General features: G+C 33.1%; 1 protein-coding gene and 1 long non-coding RNA gene across 5 annotated transcripts; one reads left to right on the forward strand and one right to left on the reverse strand.

Moving 5' to 3' along the window:
* The first annotated feature begins 328 nt into the window (after positions 1-328).
* LOC149400962 (uncharacterized) lies at positions 329-9,875 on the forward strand. Of its 4 annotated transcripts, none has more exons than XR_016296649.1 (3): positions 329-372; positions 9,340-9,657; positions 9,760-9,875. It is a non-coding gene; the product is annotated as an uncharacterized LOC149400962 (long non-coding RNA). The 4 variants fall into 4 exon arrangements; XR_016296647.1 differs by lacking the exon at positions 329-372 and adding an exon at positions 6,393-6,461; XR_016296646.1 differs by lacking the exon at positions 329-372 and adding an exon at positions 6,547-6,590.
* Positions 9,876-19,363: 9,488 nt separating this feature from the next.
* LOC149400963 (B3 domain-containing transcription factor VRN1-like) lies at positions 19,364-22,004 on the reverse strand. The gene is made up of 7 exons (XM_089610558.1): positions 21,921-22,004; positions 20,965-21,331; positions 20,685-20,860; positions 20,311-20,590; positions 20,089-20,217; positions 19,859-19,983; positions 19,364-19,778 (listed from the first exon to the last, which is right to left on the reverse strand). The coding sequence occupies exons 1-7, from the start codon at positions 21,981-21,983 to the stop codon at positions 19,524-19,526; spliced, it is 1,395 nt and encodes a 464-aa protein (XP_089466684.1). The 5' UTR covers positions 21,984-22,004; the 3' UTR covers positions 19,364-19,523.
* Positions 22,005-24,006: the final 2,002 nt, after the last annotated feature.

The following is a 24,006-nucleotide window of genomic DNA, read 5'->3' on the forward strand; positions in this document are numbered from 1 at the left end:
AAGCCCAAGCCCCAAACTCACCACTCTCTCGATTTAATCGGTTGTACGACTCTCCAGCTTCCCTTTTCTTTAACTCCCGCGCAAGCAATCGTAATCCTCCACACCACACCACATCAATCCACCTCACCTCGTCAATCCACCTCACCCCAGCCACATCAATCCACCTCACCTCACCCCAGCCACATCAACCCACCTCACCTCGTCAATCCACCTCACCCCACCCCAGTACTGATCCACATCCACACCACACCTGATCCACGACTCTTCTTCTGTTGTTCTTTCTTGTATTACGATTTTAGGTTAAAGACACAGGGGTTTAAGATTCTCTGTTTGCTATTCGAAGTTTCTCATTTTCGATTACCCGAATTCATGGTATGTCTCTCTTTTTCTTCTGTAGTCATTTCTTTCTTGTAAAACAATTTTCATGTTAGAGACCCAGGCGCTTAAGATTCTCTGTTTGTTATTCGAAGTTTCTCATTTTCGATTACCCGAATTCATAATCACCTTCTCATTCTACTTTTTTTTTGCTCGGAATGTTTCCGTTAGCGACGGTAAGTTTTCTCATCGTAGGTGACGTAAGGCGAGGCCTACGTCATTAGGGAATTCATCAGCATTCCTGGTGATGCTGAAGAATAAGGGAATTCATCGAAAATTTCCAGAAATAAAAAAGAAAATTTAAAATAAATTTTGTTAAGGATTTTTTGGACTTAATTAGAAATTACAATTTATATTTTAAGTAGCATTTTATTGTCATGAATTAATTCATCAAAATCTATATAAAAGAATTCGACCAGAAATATAAAAAGGAAAAATATCATAATATCATTTTTCCAGAAACTGTTGAGAAAAAGTAACTAATTTTTAGCATTATTTTCTCTGAGATTGACAGGTTGTGATAACGAATGTGTTGTGCAGTGGTATGTATCTATATAATCTACTCGAATGTTATTTAGAATATCTTGTGCAGTAAGAATTAGTTGGGTTTGGGTGGATTGTGTGAGGCTTTTCTCTGTTAGCTTCTCTTTAGTGTTTCACTGTCAAGTCTGTTTGGTTTTACTTTGTGATTTTCTTGATTGTGACCTTGTGATTGAGCTGGATTAGGAGCTTTTGCCATTTGTTTGGAACTTTGAGGTCTATTTTTCGGTTATCCGACACCACTTTGACCTCTGTGTAAAATCAAACTCCTCGTAACCAAGAGAGTCCTGAGACGAACCGCGTTGTTCCTGGAAAAGGCTCTAAGACTAAATCCTTTATGCACGTGGTTCCTAGGTCCCAAGCCTTGTGCGTTCTCGAGTGTCGCTATCCAAGTTTCTTATTTGCCGCCATCGTGTTATTCTTCTCGCATGATTTATTTTACCGGTCCAAGTTTTTAGTTTACTAATAAGACCCAACATCATCCTCATTGCCTTCTTGTCTAAATCAGACCTCTCTATATCATTATGTTTGTATAGGGAAATTGCAAATCCAAGACGCTGCTTAGGAATATGTATGGCGAGGAAATCACGGTGTGGGTGGATAAACATCCACTTCAATATCCACCTTTCAACAAAGTCGACAAAATCGCTGTCCCGCACAATGGTGAGATCCCCATATCTCACAGCAAAGTCGATTCCACTTGCAACCTAGGCCGCCCCAAATATGTGGCTGTTATGGCAAAAACAGGGGAAATTCATTATATACCATCTACCGATATTCAGAATTCCGAGTCCATCACGATTTCGGAGGAAAACAACAGGGTTGCAGTTCATTTTAACTGATGCCGATCTCAGGTACGTTTACCTTTAGGTTACTTCAAGTGCATACATAGCAAACATACATTGTGCTGCATAAATGGATTTTATTTGAATTGGTCACTTGTGTTCCTTTTTCAGGCTCTCTCCACGGTTTCGTGAAACATACGTCACAAAATTCCAAATTCTCGTGATATAGAAGTCATAAAATCCTCATTTTTCGTGAGATAGAAGTCACGAAGTCCCATTTTTCATGACAGATAAGTCACGCAATTGATGCGTGTCGTTCCGCGCTAAAAAATAAATTCCTTAAATATTACTAGAGTATAGTAGCAAATAAGGGTCGAACCCACAAAGAGCTATATTTAAACAATTTAACTTATTAATTTAAGGAATAATAAATAAAACAAAGAGAAGCGGGGGTTTTGAGAAATTAGAAACTAAAGAGAGACAATCAAATGATAAAAAGCACGGTTAAAGGTTCTTTCGCACCCTCGACGATCACTTCAAATCTCGGTTTCGACAATGCTCAGAAAACTAGCTATGAAATCAACACCATAAATAGTAAAAACAAGCGATTACTACTCCACACAACCCTATTATATTAGCTAACTATGACGACGAGCCGATAGCTAACCCTAATTGTCACACAATTCAGAGACCAAGGGTCCTAAATTTAATCTAACAAAAGCATTAAGATTTGGAAGTAAGGTGAACGAAATAAGGTAAATTCACACGCGTGATTCAATTAATCTCAGTTAAGCTCTACACTAAAATTACAAAATCCTCACGAAACTCATAACCATAGTCGTACCACTAATTACTAGTATTTTCAACAATTACGGATTAGAAACACTAGCATGGCTATAGATATTAAAACTTGTACCTGGGTGATCAATTCAAATAGAAATTATAATAAACAAGAACGGTTTACGATCCGAAAAGTAATTACAATTTCACAATAATAAGACTGAGCAAAGTCTAGACCGTGACTATCCGTTCATGTCTCGGGCTTGAATTAGCCCTCAACCGTTTAAAAAGAATTAGCTAGACATAATTAAAATAATAAAATAATACAATTGCATCATAAATTACTTTAGATACGGCTGGAGAAGAATTGATGTATTGAATAATGAACAATATAATAAGAGAACAAATAATCTACTAATATGAAACAAATAATAATACTGAAGATCAAACGAAAGCACGTGAACAACAATCTTGGTCTTCGTGCGCAGCCAAATAAAAATCCAAAGAAAAGACTGACTCCAGATAACTGATGCGTCCAAAACTTTATACCCCTCAAATCTAATTCTCCCGGTCTAATAGAAACAAGGGTGAAACGGCTATATAGCTAAATAGAACTTAAGCTTTTGCAAAATAGTCATAGTTTGTCAATTATTAGCAAACTAGCCAAAGTAAGATTAATCTAGGTTGGATTAAATTTAATCCCAACGAACTATAAAGACATAATGTAAGGTTTATGACGGCTGTATTAAAATTAATCGAGACAGTATTAAATTTAATGACAATCTGGAAATCGAGGATCTGAAGCAGAACCGAAACATCTCCTTCTTTGGCGACGCGATTCTTGCGTCCTCGACGCTCGCGATGTTACCGATCGCTCTGTCGATCTTACCTCCTGTCGGACTCTCCGTCACGGCGGCGGAGGCGAGGAGATCGACGGGGATTCAGGAGTGGATTCGACGGCAGCCCCTCATCCACAGCAGCCTCGCCGCCCTGTTTGGCCGCCGCCGGAGCACCCTCTTCTGCCGCCGCCGGAGCAGCCGCTGTAGCATCGGGCTCCACCGGAACCGCCTCTTCATCAACCACGATCGAACGTGTTCTGTTTGGGGAAATTGTGTGAGGACCGTGTTTTGTTTGGGATTTTTGGGGAAGGATTTTTGAATTGGCTATTTTGCCTAACCTAATGAAACTATGGCTATTTTGCAAAAGCCATAGTTTGAATTGGCTACTTCATGCCATTTTTTCTAGAAACAAATTCCCCGAAAATCCCTCAAAACCTAGATATTATGTATTTTATTAGCCAAACAGCCAAATACATCAATGGGCTTTTTATTTGATGATGTCCAGCGACCCAAACTAATATATTTCTTCTTTGTGAACTTTAATTTGAGCCGTGAGCCTGCTTCTTTTTCCTGGCTTGATTTATTTCTTTTCTTTCCACCACCAAAGTCTGTTATTTTGCTCTAATTTCCTCAATTCACATATAAGTTATAACTGCACATAAATCATTGACACACAAAAGTATTAATACAAGTGTTAGTGATTGAAACCTAAAATATGGTGGAAATTGACATTAATTAGATAAGAAATCGATCACTTATCATGACGTGACGTTGCATGCCAATCCACATGACTTTTTACATACACACTAAAAAATCAAGTACTAATATTAATATTATGCAGAATCTATTACGTGTGTGACAATAACATCCAATATATTATTTACCTACCACAAAACCCATTAAGTCAATTATATTATCAAGTTTTTTAAAAAAAATTGATCACCGCTTCGATTTTCTTTTCCACCGTCCCAACTTTTATTTATTTTCGTCTCTTATATACACATATGAGCCAAAACGCAAAACAAAAATATAAAGCCCTCTATCTTCTTCCACTCATTTTTTCTTTAACTCTCTCAACGCAAAGCACTAAGGTAATAAATCTCAAGAAGCCAACGACTATGAAGATTTTGCGGAAGATATACGACGAGCAACACGACCACCACACGTACGTAACACGTCCTATAGAACTAACTGAAAGTCGTAGCTCAACAAGTCCAACTTGAAGATCGACACCCTATGTGTTATCCTTTTTTTTTTTTCTTTCCACATGTTCTTATTCTTGTTCTGTTTGGTTTTATGGGTTTATTTAAATAAAATTTGTTTCTAAATTAGGAATTCATATGTAGCCGTGTTATTTGGCTGACAAAAAAAAAGTATTTTCTTATTAGCTAGCTGTAGGGTTCTTTTTTTTTTTTTTTTTTTTTTTTTTTCTAGCTCGTGGGAGCAAACGTTTATTAATTGAGTAACCAGCGTTATCTTGAAAATGACTATAATTGAATATGATATTATATCATACAAAATAAAATCTCTTTAGAATTTTTTTTATCCTTAAGTTGATGGAAGATATCTAATATAAATTAATCTCGAAATGAAAAATAAATATCGAGGTATTTAAACTGGATGAAATGATACATTTTTAATGAACATTTATAGCATTTTCACTAACGATTAGATATATATATATATATATATATATATATATATATATGGACTCGGGGTTAGAACATTAAAACCTTATTTATATTATCATAAATAGAAGTGATAATTTAGACAAAAATCCAAACACATATATATTAAATGATTATTATCACTACGTACTTTAATTGTATGTGATCATTATAGAGGTAATCTTAATTGTTGTATTCGATTTAAAAGAAAAACTCGTATAAAACTTTGCATCTAATTTCTAAAAATAGATTTATTTAAACATTAAAGTATCAAATATTTATCTTTTAAACCAAATACTTTAATAAAGTATAGTATTACAGTTTTTATAGTTCTCTTTATCCAAAAAATAAATAAATTATATGCGCAATTTAAACTACTATTTAAATTAATGAATAAGATTACATGTAACCTTACTTCAAACTAAATGAAAAGAAGATTAAAAATACTACCAAATTTAGTTTCTACATACATATTCACTGTAATATTTAATTTTAACATCTTCAATTACTTTCATTTTGAATTATTGCTTTCGATTGGAAGACACTACGAATCTTAAATTATTTTATTATAGACATTTATATATAATTTTTTTAGTCCGATTAATATGAATCTTAAAATATATTATTATATACATGTATATATAATTTTTATAAAGTATGACTTATAAATATCTCATTATATTATATACTGAAATAACTTCGTCTTTTTCACTTTTTAGACGCTTTTGTTAATTTTTTATTAAATAATAATCTTGACTATTTCATCCCCGGATGAAATAGTTGTTGCTAACTACAAGTTAGAGGAAAAAGATGATGAAAGGATGAAATAGTTGTTGCTAACTACAAGTTAGAGGAAAAAGATGATGAAAGGAAGAGAAATACATCAGAATTATATTATATACTGAAATAATTTCGTCTTTCACTTTTTAGACGCTTTTGTTAATTTTTTTATTAAATAATAATCTGGTTGTTGCTAACTACAAATTGAGGAAAAAGATGATGAAAGGAAGAGATCAATACATCAGAATTATATTATATACTGAAATAACTTCGTCTTTTTCACTTTTTAGACGCTTTTGTTAATTTTTTTATTAAATAATAATCTTGGCTATCATCCCGGATGAAATGGTTGTTGCTAACTACAAATTGAGGAAAAAGATGATGAAAGGAAGAGAAATACATCAGAAGAAGAGAGAGAGACAGATGAGAAAAAAAAAAGAGGAAAAAGAAAATTTAAAAAATTCCACGTGTCGTCTTTTGGTTTGACCACGTGTCGGATTTTTAAACAAAGTTGTAAAACCCGTATAACCACGTTGGAGAAATTCGATGCTATCAGAATCATAAGCATTCATGGTATGTCTATATTCTTCTTCTGTAGTTCTTTCTTGTATTACGATTTTATGTTAAAGACACAGGGGTTTAAGATTCTCTCTTTCTTTTTCGAAGTTTCTCATTTTCGATTACCCGAATTCATGGTATGTCTCTCTCTTTTTCTTCTGTAGTCATATCTTTCTTGTAATACAATTTTCATGTTAGAGACCCAGGGGTTTAAGATTCTCTTTTTCTTTTTTGAAGTTTCTCATTTTCGATTACCCGAATTCATGGTATGTCTCTCCCTTTTTCTTCTGTAGTCATTGACTCATTTCTTTCTTGTAATACAATTTTCATGTTAGAGACCCAGGCGCTTAAGATTCTCTGTTTCTTATTCGAAGTTTCTCATTTTCGATTACCCGAATTCATAAGAGAAATTTCATTTTCTAGACCCAAAAGTTATGGAAATATCTCAATTAGACCCGCTAGTTAAAAATATCCAAAATTGGACTTTTGTATCAATTTTGGACGAAAATACCCTTAATTCAAAATAAACCCTATCTCCATCTCTTTCATTCTCACTCTCACTTTCTCTCCACACCAAAGAACACCAAATCCGATGAGTTACAACGCCCACCACACCAAATCCAATCGAAACCACCATAAATCCGACCTCCACCGAAAATACCCTTGATTTGAATGAGATTTGGAAGTGATTTTTTTTTTTTTTTTAAATATGGGAATTTCCGATGAAGATCATCGGAATCCATCGAATTCGGTCGGATCCGACCGAATCCGACGGATTCCGACGGATTCCGATGGATTCCGACGGGATCCACACGTTCCGACGAGTTACGATGAATTCCGACACGTTCCGACATGTTTGAATTTTTATTAATAACTTAAGATAAATAGAAAGAATTTTTTTTTTATTATTTATTTAAAGCCCATATAACACTACTAAACAAAATTCATTCTCTACTTATTAGTTTGTTGTTCATAATTAAAAAAGAAAACTAATTATTAGTATGTTGTTCATAATTAAAAAAAAAACTAATTACAAAAAACAAATAATTATTAGTAATGTTGTTCATAATAAAAAAAAAACAACTAATCATTAATTAGAAAAAAAACAACTAATTATGTTGTTCATAATTAAAAAAACTAATCATTAATTAGAAAAAACAACTAATTATTAGCATATTTTATTAGTATATTTTGTTCATAAATAAAAAATAAAAAAAAAAACTCTTTCTTTTTATCTTAAATTATTAAAAAAAAAATTCAAACATGTCGGAACGTGTCGGAATCCATCGGATCCCGTCGGAATCCATCGGAAATTTCCGATGAAGACCATCGGAATCCATCGGATTCGGTCGGATCCGACCGAATCCGATGGATTCCGATGATCTTCATCGGAAATTCCCATATTTAAAAAAAAATTGACCTCCAAATCTCATTCAAATCAAAGGTATTTTCGGTGGAGGTCGGATTTATGGTGGTTTCGGTCGGATTTGGTGTGGTGGGTGTTGGAACTCATCGGATTTGGTGTTCTTTGATGTGGAGAGAAAGTGAGAGTGAGAATGAAAGAGATGGAGAGAGGGTTTATTTTGAATTAAGGGTATTTTCGTCCAAAATTGGTACAAAAGTCCAAATTTGGATATTTTTTAACTAGCAGGTCTAATTGAGATATTTCCATAACTTTTGGGTCTAGAAAATGAAATTTCTCAATTCATAATCACCTTCTCATTCTACATTTTTTTGCTCAGAATGTTTTCCGTTAGCGATGGTAAGTTTTCTAGATTGCGTCATCATCCCGTCATCGTAGGTGACGTAAGGCGAGGCCTTGACCCAACACTCTAAAGTTTTAGTTTTTTTACATTATAGAGCTTCTAGTATTTTTTTTTATATATTAAATAATTTATTTATTTGTCACTATTTTTTTTTTATTCTTATAAATTTAGCAATTGATCCTTCTAAAAATTTTATAATTAAATAACATGATATATATATATATATATATATATATATATATATATATATATATATATATATAAATGCTTTTAATATATTTTAAGTTCAAATTTTTTGCCTCTCCTAATTCTTATATTTGATTTTTATGTAGTAATTTTGAACGTTGGCCCCCCCCCTTATATTCAATTTCTGGCTTGGCTCATAGATATATATGCTGAAGATTAATGGAATTCATCGAAAATTTCCGGAAATAAAAATAAATTTTAAAATAAATTTTGTTAAGGATTTTTTTGGACTTAATTAGAAATCACAATTTATATTTTAAATAGCATTTTATTGTCATGAATTAATTCATCAAAATCCATATAAAAAAATTCGACAAGAAATATAAAAAGAAGGAAAAATATCATTTTTCCAGAAACTGTTGAGAAAAAATAACTAATTTTTAACATTATTTTCTCTGAGATTGACAGGTTGTGATAACGAATGTGTTGTGCAGTGGTATGTATCTATATAATCTACTCGAATGTTATTTAGAATATCTTGTGCAGTAAGAATTAGTTGGGTTTGGGTGGATTATGTGAGGCTTTTCTCTGTTAGCTTCTCTTTAGTGTTTCACTGTCAAGTCTGTTTGGTTTTATTTTGTGATTTTCTTGATTGTGACCTTGTGATTGAGCTGGATTAGGAGCTTTTGCCATTTGTTTGAGAGTTTGTCTGGAACTTTGAGGTCTATTTTTCGGTTATCCGACCCCACTTTGACCTCTGCTTCTTTCTCAGTCTTCCTCTGTGTAAAAGCAAACTCCTCATAACCAAGAGAGTCCTGAGACGAACCGCGTTGTCTCCTGGAACGAGCTCTAAGACTAAATCCTTTATGCACGTGGTTCCTAGGTCCCGAGCCTTGTGCGTTCTCGAGTGTCGTTATCCAAGTTTCTTATTTGCCGCCATCGTTTTATTCTTCTTGCATGATTTATTTTACCGGTCCAAGTTTTTAGTTTACTAATAAGACCCAACATCATCCTCATTGCCTTCTTGTCTAAATCAGACCTCTATATCATTATGTTTGTATAGGGAAATTGCAAATCCAAGACGCCGCTTAGGAATATGTATGGCGAGGAAATCACGGTGTGGGTGGATAAACATCCACTTCAATATCCACCTTTCAACAAAGTCGACAAAATCGCTGTCCCGCACAATGGCGAGATCCCCATATCTCACAGCAAAGTCGATTCCACTTGCAACCTAGGCCGCCCCAAATATGTGGCTGTTATGGCAAAAACAGGGGAAATTCATTATATACCATCTACCGATATTCAGAATTCCGAGTCCATCACGATTTCGGAGGAAAACAACAGGGTTGCAGTTCATTTTAACTGACGCCGATCTCAGGTACGTTTACATTTAGGTTACTTCAAGTGTATACATAGCAAACATACATTGTGCTGCATAAATGGATTTTATTTGAATTGGTCACTTGTGTTCCTTTTTCAGGCTCTCTCCACGGCCACCACCAGCACAAGCACAACTATTGCCTTTCATGTCACTCCCCTCTGTGTGTGTTGCTTGCTTTGCCTTGGGAATCACCACTTGTTATTATGTCTTCGTTGCGTATGTAAATCATTTGACTTTTGCAATCACTATCTATGGTTTTGTAATTAGTTATATTGGATGGTCTATGTTATATACTGCCATACATACATACATATATATTAGGTATATTGGATCATTATGTTATGTTCTGCCATACATTCATACTGGTATATGAGGCATATACAGTTTTTTAGTCAATGTTGGCCAGTGCGGCCTAAAAAAGTTCATAAAATCATTTTCAAGAGTACGTCGCGTGCGTTTTTTTATTCTGAAATTTGCTTGATGGATAACATATTCTTCGGGATTTATTTTATAAATTTATATTATTAGACTAGATTACATCATTAATTATATTGACATTTAAATATAAATTCCATAGAATAACCTTTAAATTTCAACATACAACATAATAGCAAACTAAAAAAATATAAGTTTTTAGTGATTCTTCATCATCAACAGTTTTTAGCTATTAGAGAGAGAGAGAGAGAGAGAGAGAGAGAGAGAGAGAGAGAGAGGTCTTAATATGGTGGAATGGTCCTTCATGGACGTCGGGAGTAGTGATTCTTCGTTGTCACGCAATGGATACGGAGAGAAAGACATGCCGGTGTTAGGATTCATCCTCAATTTCTAACTTAAAATCAGAAAACGAATCACACATAAATACGAAGAACAATAGCGCACATACAGATTTATAGTGATTTACTTTCAATGCGAAAGCTACATCCACTTTGCCGATGCAGATTCTCACTAATACCCAAAATCGAAAGAAAAGTATGTACAACTCTTTTGCGTTCTACAAACACAATCGGCGCACTTAATATATATAGGAAAAAACTAGGGCTAACGGACAGGTCGATTCGCGAATCATCGTCGTAACTCGTAAGGTCTTCAGCTGTCAAGCTGATCGATTAGGCTCCATACATCAGCAATTTGTTGTGAAGAGTATCGAACTATAAAAATCGATTTGGGGTTTTACTTCTAGACGTGACTAATCGTGTATGAATATTTTAATTTGAATCGGTGCGACTATTTGTGTCTATATTTTTGTGTGATAATTGCTTTTTTTCAAATAGACACGAGTTGTCGTGTCTGTATATATTTTGTAGTATATTTTCAAGTCGTGTCTATTGTCCACCGAAATGATAAGAAGGGGGAAATATCACTACAAATGAATTTTGAGAATTTTGTGTCTAAACATACAAAATTTGTCCCTGTCTGTTTTGCTTCGTGTTTGTGTTTGAAGGTTGTAGTATTGATAATTCTTCATCTCAAATCCTTTCGGATTGAGATAAAATAATGTTTGATGCTATATAAATTACACTGAGCGAGAAAAATGAAGTTTGAGTTGAATATGACATTAAAGGAAAAAGATAAGCAGGCGACTCGACTGATGGCCTTCCGATAACTTAAAAAATAGCTTTTTATATTATATTCAAATAAATTAATTATATTACAAAAAATTCAATAAAATTTATACAAAATAGCAAGCCTATTTGGCTCCTAAGAGGAGGATACCAAAATAAATATTATTTTTTGTGTGATTCGAATAGCTTGAAACAATTTAGTACAAATAAGAGAGATTTGTAGATGAATAATTTTTTTAAAAAATAATAAATAAAAGGGTCCAGCGGCTATCTAGCCATATGAAACGTTAGAAATTTTCAAATAACCAACGTTTCGTTAATTTTTTGTAAATAGCCACGTAAATCTATTTACGCTATCGGAATGATAATAAACACAGACTAAATTTCTAATAAATATGTGTAAATAATGTTGGTTACGTCATATTTTATGCTATTTACGAAATATTTTTGCTATTTACAAAAAATTTACGAAACGTTAGCTAAAACGCAAACGCTTATGTTATGTGGCTTATATCGCTAAATAATTGTAAATAAAAAGTAGATTATATGTAGGCAATTTAATATTAACCAAATGTTAATAGCTCTGTTGTGTGGTGCTATACTGCGCTCTCTCTCTCTCTCTCTCTCTCTCTCTCTCTCTCTCTCTCTCTCTCTCTCTCTCTCTCTCTCTCTCTCTCAGAACTCTTTTGTTTCACATGATGTTTACTATACTATACGTTGCTTCTATATGATAACCTTACGTGTAGCACGCATTGCCATATTAGTTATACGCTTGGATCGAAATACCGTTACCGATATCGTACCGAGACTCATATATTTTCCTGGGTTACCGGAAGATATCTATGATTTACCGGGGTATCCAGTGAGGGTAAAGGTAAACTGTACCGATGAAGTTACCGTTACTGACGTGGTTTACGGAAAAATGTCGGATTTACCGAGAGGTATCCAGTGAACACATCATTATAAAAAAAAGTGTTTTCATACATAAGATAAAAACGTAAATAGTCTATAATATTTTTTTTTACAATATATCACGTTTTGCAATTTAACGCATCCATTGGAGCAATCAACCCTCTATTATTTAACACCCACGATCATGAGCTTAAAATTTCAAAATTTTCTAAAGTCGGCCCACGATCATTGACTGAAATTTTTTAAAAACCTGATTTTCGGAGTTTCAGTAACAGATTTGATTTTCTTTCGGTAACCGGCGATTTTCTCGGTATCTAGCGGTTTTGTTCATACCGCTACCAGTAAGTGCCAAAAACCGGTATATCGATCAGTATTCTTCCAGTAACTCCGGTATTTCAATCCCTAGTTATATGATCTGTTATACCATTTATCACACAACTAGAAAGCCCTTTCTTTGTTCAAGGAAAAAAGAAAAAAGAAAGCCCTTTCTAGACTTCTTTTATTTGGAGAAAGCGTTTGAGCAGTTGGATCTTTAGTTCTTCCCTTAAACGATGACACTGCAGGATTTTTAGAAAATCAAACGAAAAAAAAATGTAAAAAATGACAATTCATTTACCGTTCAAATTCCGTTTTCTATGAAAAATCAACATGTCGATGGAAAATCAAAAGAAAATAATATTGTAGAATATGTTAAAATACAATATATATGTATATATATATATATTAGTTGTGATACTCTCAAAATATGATTCACGTTAGTATTATTAATATATATATATATATATATATATATATATATATATATATTTGGAAAGGGTATGTTTATCAATATATTATATTAGTTGTTGGGCTACTTTTAAGAATAACCAAATTGGCTCAGCAATATTAAGGGATTAGCCTATGTTATATTTTATTAAGTAAATAGCCAAACTTTAATAGACTACCTAAGCTACCCCTATCATCTACAACCTCCCTTAAACCTAACTCCTTCCCTCTCACCGCCGCCCCAAACCTCTGCGACGACGACTCCTCCACCACATCCGCCGCTGTCACGCCCTTCTTCTCCGGGATCTCGAAGCTCCGGCGAGTCCAAAGACTGGATTTCTCGCATAACCATTTCACCGGTGAGATTCCGGCGACCGAACTCGTTCGTCTCCCGAGACTGCTGACTCTCCGCCTCGAGTCGAACCGGTTCGACGGAGGTCTCGACGAATCCTCGCTGCAAAAAAAGAAGAAGAGAAAGAAAAATATATGATTTTGTTGATTCACTGTAAATTCGCGAATAGGTTAATTTAATTAACGTATTGGAGTGAGTTAGGTTAATTAATTAACTGATTCGTGAAGGATTTGAAATTCACAAAAAATTTACAAAAATAAGAACTTAAGTCAATTGATATTCAAAGCATTCAATTAATTAACCTAATTCTTAATTCAATCATTTAGTAAATTAACTTTCCTCACAAAAAAATCAGAACCTAGGCTAATATTCAACCAATAAGTTAATTAATTAACCTAACTCACTCTAGTATGTTAATTAAATTATTCGCGAAGGAAGTGAAGGCATTATGGTCTGAGCCGAATATATGGGCTCTACTTGCTTAATAAAATGAATCTTGGGCTATTCCCCCAATAAGAATGTCAAACTTGGCTAGTTACAATAAATTTCACATAGTTATTATTAGTAATAGGAAATAATATATATTAAAAAGACCAATTACAAAGTTAAAAGAATATATATACATATATATACATATATATATAATGGTTTCTTATGCATTACATATAGTATATAAAGTAGAGGAAGGTGGACACTCATAAAACATTATTCAATAAACAGTCTTTTGTGATTTTTTTTTAGAAATTTTTTTTTTAAAGAAAAAATACAGATTGGACCCTAAACATAAATAGTGTTCATTTGTATCGATTTTTATTTATTTATCAGAAAGATAAAAATGTCTTCAAAAAAATTTAAATACATTTTTTTCAAACTTAAATATATCTAGACATCTCTGTATATATTTTTTCATCCACTCTAAAATATACACCATTATAAAAGTACACCATTTGCTATTATAAAAGTACACCATCCTCTTATCAAAAAATAAATGTACACCATCGTGATTCGTGTATACAACTATATTTATTATTATTATTATTATTATTTTGTTTTTGCTTCAAATTATTACTATTATTATTATTATTATTATTATTATTATTATTATTATTTTGTTTTTGTTTCAAATTATTATTATTATTATTATTATTACTTGTATATTTACTACCGATAGAAAGTGTTCATTTAAAGTTGGGGTCCAACTAAAACTGGCCATATAGAACCCGGGAAATGGGATCCCTTAGTCCCGTCCCATATTTTGTGGGAAATGGGACTCCCGGAACTGTAAAAAATGGTACCGGGAAATCCCGGAACCATTTTCCACGGTACCGGGAATTCCCGGTACCATATTTCGCGGTTCCGGGATTCCCATATTTCCCATATTTATTTTTTTCATTTTATTTTAATCATGAATACATTTAAAAATAAATAAAATTCATATATTTTCAATTAAAAAAATACAATTTTAAAAATATGGTACTAAATGGTGTTAAACGGGGATCTCAGTTCCGTCCCATTTCCCGGATGGTTCTGGGACAAAAGTCCCGGTACCACATTTCCTAATACGGTTTTTTCCCATTTCCCATATGGTACAAAAAATACGGAAAACGGGGTCCCGCGCGATCCCATATGGCCACCTTTAGGTCCAACTCTCCAAACCTATTCTCTTTCACTTCCTTCTCTTCGTCTTCTCAATATTAATATATAACAAAAAAAAAAAAACAAAAAACTCTTCAAAGCACCATTAAAGACTAGACCACCATTAATATTGAAGGTCTAAAATTTTTTAAACTTGTTAGCTATTCTCGATCTAGATATGAGTTTTAGGCTTTTTCAAAAATCAACCTTCTACTTATTCGGCGATTATAAGGCAAAGGGTTTTCTTTTCCTGGGAATTTCTCAAAATGTGATGATATTTTTACGTTTTTAAAGATTTGAGTTAAACGAAAAATAACGATTGTCGTTCATAAAAAAGACTTGTCGTTTCGACGACAACTAATGACGAAACGAAAAATATAGCGTTCGTCGGCTCGGCGGTTAGGTCACCGGCAGCGGCGACGCAAACGAAAGTCAATGACTTTCTTCGGCATTTAAAACGGCAATTCTATATAACTCTTCGCATGCAATCTATATAGTTTTCGAACATAGGAATCGGAAGCCAAACCATGAAATCCACGAAATCGTTATTATACGTATATTCTTTTTAAGTGAGTGATTCTTCCGATGAATTTCATTTTGTTGGAATTAAAGAAACGTATTTTTTTTTTTTGGTTCAAGTTACAATCAAACATTCCAGACCAATGGATGGAGCTAACAAATGAACATATTCAAAGAACACACTACTCGGCAATAATAAATGAATAAATGGAATTTCTTTATTTAGTGGTTCGCTCAGCATAAATCCGAGCAGTCCACATTATTGAGTATTCTAATCAGCGCCAGACGTACAGTCAATATAGGGAGGCCCCTAATTATAAAATTTTCCGATTGATTCTTTTTAGATTTTATGTTATAATTATTATTATTTATCGCCCTTTTTTTTTTTTTTTGTCTATTTTAGTAATTCTAATTTATTTTCATTACAATGTGATATAATGCATCATCAAACAGTTTAGAACAAATTAAATTGGCCTTGAGCCCTCGTTATCATCTCGCAGGAACTAGCCTCACTTAAGGTTCACTCAAGCAAAATCATTTGGGAGTACTATACTCATTTATTTTTTTTTAGTTACATACTATATTCATTTTTCGTAAATCTTATTTTTAAATTTAATTTTTGATCCTCTTTCTATTTTATTTTAGTTTTATTCTATTTCACAATTCACCACCACCAAGAACAACTTTCCTGTGCACAAAGAGATTCACCAAGTTCTTCTCGTTCTTGACCTGATAATCCGGACTCTGATTTTCAATGTCAGAGAAGAAAAAAATCAATTAACAACTTTGATCGTAGTCGTAGAGATTGGAGCTCGGAATTTTTTGTTTTCTTATTTTGCAGATCCTAGCCAACTGCCAATATTTAATCACAGAGCTCGGAATTGTCGCTTTTCAAGTATCAATTAATATTATCCCTAAAATTACCGTTTTCGGATGAGGCTCTTCATAGATTTCTATATGGATAAGCTTATTAAGACTTTGGAAATATACTCTATATCAATTGTAGGTACATTACTCATTCAAGATCATGGGAAAAAGTCTGCAAAGCTGCTATCGCGCAAACGGTAAAACAATTTCCCTAAAATAATAAGCTTTTGGCGGAATCAAGAGGCGGACAATGATCACTATGAATTCGAGGCATGAACCACTTGGATAGCCGGATAGGTGCTTTAATATTTACCATTAACAAGGATACGATCCAATCTGGCCCAAGAAACGGAAATTGTTGATGTCGATTTTTGGATCGACCAACAATCACAAATATTAAAATGCTAATATATGATATATATTTTATCGGGGTTCCAGAAGACGTCGTATAAGAAACTATTTAAAGATGAAAGATAATAATAAGAGGGAATTATTAATAATCTTTATTGATCACAAAAATGAATTACAATAGGGGGAAGTGACGAAGTCTTGTAGGCAAATTCGGCACTGAAAACATTAAACTGTTGATAATTTTGGGAAATAAATTCTGAACTCCTGTCCGCAAATACACATCTGATCCCCTATTTATAGACGATGCAAGACTCCTTCGTTGAAGACACGTGTTGCCTGATCCGTTTCGCACTGTCGGGGTTGAATTGGTCCTAGACCCGGTCTTCGTGGCGCGATTTCCCTTTGACTGACCGATTCTTCTGGTCAGGATGACGTGGTCATACTGGAAGGTGTGACTAGGTCGGGGCCGATCTGGAACATATCTGATCTTGGGCCGACTTGTCGAAGTCGAACTGGGCCCAAGACTGATATGCGGTCTGACCTGCAAAAATGGTAATGGGCTTGGTCTGAATTGAAGCTCAATATGAGATAATATTTTTGAAAGTAGATTTTTAACCCCCACAGAAATTATCACACCACATGAAGGCAGAGCCATTAAAACCAGGATCAATCAAAGCACCGTCATTGATAAAATCATTGAAGCTCGAACCGCACTCTGATTAACTCCACGTTTACCAATTTTTTCAGTTTCATCAGCCACAACATTGAAATCCCCTCCGATAATAGTGGCATGATCAGAGTTCAGTCTTGATATAACACCACTCCAAAGTTCTCTCCTAATCTGAGCATTGCAACTAGTATAAGATCATCTCCACTCGATCTCTATTTTTCATCTCTAATTTACATATTTACATCAGTGAACAATATATTTTATCTGCACTCCATCGTTATTTTACATTTTCTTCAAAGAATTTTCTAAGTATAAGATCATCTCCACTCGATCCCACCATATTTTTTTTTATAATTGAGTTTTAACTCATTATTTTTTTTATATATTACAAATTTTACCAACACCATTAATTTTGTTCATACTAGTCCAAATACATAGATATTATTAATAATATATCCGAAAATTAAAATAATTTTTTTTCATTAATTGCACAAATATGACAATATATTAATTGAAAATAGAGTACATAATTAAAATATTACATTTCATAATAAAATAAAAAAAACACACCACAACATAAGTAAATGCATTACATTAATACAAATAAATAGTGTGCTTTTATGTATTGTGCCTTTAAGTTTTTAGTTATGTCTTGATCCATTTTTTTTTGTCTATGTAGTATTGTGACTTAAGTTTTTTAATTATGTAATTTTTAAATGTCTTGATGTTTTTTTAATTGTCTATGTAAAATATTGTGATTTCCATTGTAGTAATTTTAATTTCTTTTTTCAAGTATGAGTTGTTTTTTAATTAATAATTTTTAGAATACACTAATTTACAAATAAATACATAATACATATAATGTATTAAATTGTAGTTATAAATTAAATTTTGAGCTGATAATATTATTTTTAAAAGTTTTGAACAAATATAAAGATAAAATAGTGCATCTCCATATTTGGAGATACACTATTCAATTCATCTATAAATATGAAGAATGGAGAAGTGTTTGAAGATGCATTGCAACTTCATCTCTATCTCTATCTTCAATTTAGAGATGCACTGTGATTGCTCTAAACGAAGAAAGCATCGACTGAAGAACAAACCCTTGAATCTCGACCACAACTTGCAGAAATTGCGAATGAGAATCAAAACTAATAATGGATATAGGATTTTTCCAAAAAAACCCAAATGTTGTTGTTGATAATACCACCATTTGCATAAAAAGGAAAACCGAGATCAAAAGCAAGACGAGGAAGGTAAGTAGCCCGATCTTTGGGTTCAAGAAGAACCAGTAAATTAATATGGTTATCTCTAGATAAGACTGAGATATTCCACCTTATCTCTATCACGCACTCCACCACACGGATATTCCAAATGATTGATTGAATCATTGAATATTGGCATAGATACTTTTGACTTGGCCACTACTGTGCCTAACCGATCTCCTCAGATTAGCTTCATCACCTTTCTTATTCTTCTTCAAGGTCTAATCATTGGCTTTAAGCTTTTGCGTTTCAAAATGAGTATTGAAATAAGCAAATAATTCATTCAATACCTTTTAACCCTATAGTATAACCTGCTAGACTATCTAAGGACATAGCGTGGTGATGTTGTTTCGTGATTTTAGAAGTATTTCCATCATGATAGACAGAGTCATCAGTGATAGGCAACGGAAGTCAATAAGTATCCAAACCCATGGTTTCCAATGAGTTCACAACAGTTATAGATCTCTCAGCTAAGTTAAGCTCAGTAATCACAGGAGAGCAGGAGAGCTGATATTCTCCACAATGTTTTCAGTGTTACCAGTCCTCACAGAATTATTCAGCTCACTTGTCACATGATGAGATGCTTCAACAAGGTTTAGATCAGATTGCATTAACGCTTTATTCTTCCGCCTCTTACCTTAGTACATTTACTTATGACATAAGATTTTTTTCTATTTCCTAATGTATACTATGTAAAATGCAATTTAGCAAATGCTAATTTAGTAACACCACTAAATTGCTTTAAGATTAAGTTTTACCATAGAGCACATACCATTAGGAAATACATTGGTTCAAAGTCAAAGTAAAACAAATGATTAAGTGGGCACAGTGCACATCAGCCAGTGTGATTAAGGCAGTTCAAAAGAGCTATCTGTACATACTTTAAAAACTGGACCCCTAAAAAAGCACAAAACATTCCATAGTTCTGTTGTATTTGTAACACCATTTGTGTGAAGAACCATTCAAACTTGGTCCCTAAATATGGAGACTTGAAACACAGCTTGGTCTCTCTTGACCAGCTCGAAGATACCCAAATCTTGCTGACGCAGAGAGTTATCGTTCATAAATGTAGACCATCCTCGAGAAAATGCCACATTTAGATATCTCGTTGAATGATAATATAGAATCTTCACATCCCAAGATCTCTCACCCACCCGAAGACTAGCAACTTGTGTCTTTGCCTCTAAGTAACTCCTTGCAAACCAACTTGGTATGCTCTGCCAGATCGAGCAAAGATACTCATCAATAGAATACAATTCATGTTTCTATTACATCTATTTATTTTATGTTTACTTACCAATTTATGCACAGCGTTGCAACTCGACGGAAAATCAACTTGAAAAAGTGGATGTTTTGAACATAATTTCAATTTGTTGGCAACTTCAGAGGCTCTGCTACTCCGCTCGACTTCACACCTAGAATCTATTTCAAGTTCAATCAATATTAAATACATATATATAGGCACAATTTTATTCTTAATTACCATATGCCACACGAATAAATATGTATACATGTACACTTAATTACCATCCTTTTCAACTAATAGCTCCTCTGGCTCTTCCTTAGCGGTTGATTTAATCAGCAAAGACATTTTGGCATTTCTGGTACTTAAACTTCTCTTTGGGCGGACAAGTTTTGGTTTCTTCGATCCCATCCCTGAAGAAATAATTAATATCCCAACTGGTAATGAAAAATTATATGATGTCGTACAGGCAAATGAAAATAAATATAATTGGCTACAGCGCTTACCAGGTAACGAAGTGAAATCGGTGTTTCCAATTTCTCGGTAAATGGTAACCTCAAATACGATCGATTTGATTGCCTTAGTCATTGCAAAGGCACAAATATCGCCTATTTTTATAGCAGTGTCCCGAGCAAAGGCCTTCCAACCATCCCCAAATCTGGCTTTATTGGAACCTTTGAAACTGTAATTCACTGACCAAGACTTGTTTTTTCTATCTACTACTTTGAGGATCATGGGCTTCATACCAATCCCGAGATGAGATTTGGCGAAACTCCTTGTAATAGTCTTCACAAAAGAATAAAAGGAACGCATATGAAATTAAATTATCAATACAATCATATTTTCTAACGAATAAACCATACAAAAAGAAATAGTTTACCAGCTGAGAGCATCTTAGGTCGACACTAGTAGGTTGAATTTCACGGATGAAAAATGGGCGGTTAGATTTGAAACCAGTCATCTTCTGTAGAGCTTTTGACTTTTTGTCTCTCCTGGATGTCCAATAATTCACAGATTTCTCACTTTCTCTTTGATGGTCAAGTGAATCCAACTTCCCTGCAAATCATATTCATAAAATGTCACACTAAACATACAAATAAGATTATAAAAAAATGGTGGTATACTATAATTTCATCAAGTGTTAATAAAATTAGTAGTACCATGAGATCGGTGCGAGCTCGTTCTTGGAGGTGATCGAGGTCTCTTTCTTGCTTTAGTAGCGCATGGGCTTGGTAACGTTTCCACCCTTTCATCATCTTTGTTGAAGCTTTTGTAATCAATCTCTATGGTATGATCATCAAATATGGCCACTTGAAATTGAGAATTCCCTTGATACCCAAAAACCAAAAAGTGGCCAAAAGCTATGGAATAGTGTTTTGAAAACTCAGGCCAGCCTTTGTCAATCCAAACCTTTCCGTCGCTTGATTTGGTCAAACCGATCTTCCAATCCAAACCAAATGGAAGCTTGAAGCAAGCTTGCTCTGTTAAACTATCTCCACATTTCCTCACAATCTTCTTTGGTATTTGCTACCACATTTCCACACCAAAATCAAATAAATATTGCGCTGTTTCACAAAGTGCATCATAATAATCTTGATAATTAAAATTTTACGCAAATGAATCTAATTGTAACGATGAAAAAAAAAATATTCTTGAGCATCACACTCTTGTAAAAAAAAAAAAAAAAAAAAGTCTTCAAATTACTTAATATAAGAGAATTCAGGTGACTCAGGTCAACCTTCGTACAGGGCTTGTCCTGAATTCCGAAGTGCCCAAAAGATTTGTGCTATCAATGATGACTTGAGTTAACTTACCCTTCAAGTTATCAGGAAAGCTTCAGTAACACTAGATTTCTTAAAGTTAAACTATCCTCACACACTTTAAGGGATTCTTCTTGCACATCTCAAGGCAAAAACAATATGTTGACCAACGAACTTCTTATGATATGAGAAGTTCATAGAATCAAATGAAATAACTTCATAACATCACAAAATAGTTATATTTACAAAGTTGACATGCACCGTACAAATTTGTGTTTCTAAATATAAATATGAAGATGCTATGTTCTTTACATAATATATATATATAAAAAATAAAAAACAGGTAAAATGCGCACAATTTTGTTTCTCTGTAGAACTTTTCTTTCGATAATTGAGAAAAATCGTGGAACCTCAGTCATCTTTGATCGGCCAAACAAACAAGCTTCTTACGATTGGAGAATGGAGGTATTCTCTCTCTCTCTCTTTTCTCTGTGTGTTCTCTTCTCTTCTTATGTGATGTGAATATATCTATTATTCTATTTGTTAATTGCTACAATCCCGAGGAATAAATAATTATAACATATAGACGACTCTTGATATTCATTCAGTTACGAACCAAGTCAGTGAGTCACTAACTAGATACAAATCTTATAAATAATATTGATAAAATATTTGGTCAGGAAGTCTACAAAATATATAGTAGCTAAACAGGACGAATGCGTGCGTTTTCCTGATGTCTGATAGTATCCTATATCATCAGGAAATCAACGACATTGTTCAGCGGCTTTCAGCCTAATTTATAAATAATGAAATATATATTCCCAGCAAATACATACATACATTTTTCAAATCAACTATTCACAAATCAATTTGTTTAGCTAGTTCACATTAATTATTATTTGAGTTTGAAATCATAAAGAAAAATATTACGTTGAATATTATTGATATATGGAGTGTGATATTTCATATATATAAAAAAAAAAAAGAAGTTGACACAGGTGTCAAATATATCCAAATTAAGAAATTAATAATAATAATAAGAAAAATTATCCGAGCAAAAAAATACGAAAAAATTAGACAAATTAAGTCACGTTAAAATTATAAAATAGTCAATGTTTTAAGATTTATAGAAAAATAGTCAATTTGATTGACGTGACTAAATAAATAAATTTTACCGATTTTAAAATATTACTTTATTTAATAAAAATTTGGCTACGTAAGCCACCTAAACTATAGGAATTGTAAATTAGCCAACCTTTGGTAAATAATTTGTAAATAGTCCACTTGCATACGTGGCAGCCTATTAACTACCTAAAATATATGTTTGGTTGTGTTAAATAAGGCTTTTATTAATCTGTTAATAAGTTTACTTGGCTATTTACAAGAAATTAACCAAAGGTGGGCTATATCTCAATCCACTATATCCGTGTAGCTATATAACTTAATAACCCTTATTTAATTGGTTGATTTTTTAACCATCGAATTGATACTTGGGAATTAAATGACTTTGCTTCCTTTTTTAAGCAATCACTTATTCTTAATTTAAAACTAATCTTATTTTATTATTCGGCATTATTCTCTCTCTTCCCAAACTTAACAAGTGGTGTCCCAATTGTGAATTCAGTACCCATTCACGAAAAGAAGTTCATCTATTAGAGGAGCCGGTACTTTGAGACTAATGCGACGACTTACTGGTCAATTATCTCCGCAATCATCTCCAAATGCAAGAACTCATCCTCGAATATTGAGATCAACATCTACAACTCAACTCGATGGGTGAAAATGGACGATAATACCATCGATCTCTTGAATTGCTGGAAATAACATGAAATTGTTTTTTTTTTCGATATTGTCAAAGATGGCATGTGACAACCTAATGATACTGTCTCCACCCTTTTCTTCTGAAACCGCCTTTAGTAGCCCGGGGAGGATTCTTGAAGACCGACGCGCAAGCTTATCTCCCGAGAAACAGTCGAGGCACTCACAATAGAAAAAGATTGGTAACAAACTGAGAAGTGAATACAAGAAGAATTTGAAATTACCGAATTCTTTGAGTGATTTTCAAATGTCAATGTCAATTTGAACGAGGGGATTTAAAGTTTGGTCCTTTTTATTTTTATTTTTCAATAATCAAATATGTTATTTATATTATTTTTTTCATTTGAAGCTTTTAATTTTTCAATTTAATTTATTTACTTTTTAATTTTTGTCATTGTTTTCAAACCAAACCATAACCACAAAAACTTTTATAAAAAAAAACCCTTAATGTAACATTATAAAAAGATAAAATTCTCAACAAAATATATATATATATATATATATATATATATATATATATATATATATATATATATATAATTCCATCCCATTTTCGTAGAAAAAAAAAATGTAGAATCCATAAAAAATTGGAATAGAATTTTTCATCCCATAAAAAGTTGGAAA

This window comes from Urtica dioica, chromosome 4, assembly GCF_054948205.1.
Source record: "Urtica dioica subsp. dioica isolate 48M chromosome 4, U.dioica_male_clone48M_v1_H2, whole genome shotgun sequence".
NCBI classification, from domain to species: Eukaryota; Viridiplantae; Streptophyta; class Magnoliopsida; order Rosales; family Urticaceae; genus Urtica; species Urtica dioica.

Bases quoted from the DNA above. Each gene is read 5' to 3' on its own strand.
- LOC149400963 (XM_089610558.1), bottom strand. From the start codon at position 21,983: ATGACTGAGGTTCCACGATTTTTCTCAATTATCGAAAGAAAAGTTCTA. The intron at 20,861-20,964 runs GTACTACTAATT...TATGATTTGCAG, and splicing joins GAGCTCGCACCGATCTCATG to GGAAGTTGGATTCACTTGAC. The intron at 19,779-19,858 runs GTAAGTAAACAT...TCGATCTGGCAG, and splicing joins GCAACGCTGTGCATAAATTG to AGCATACCAAGTTGGTTTGC.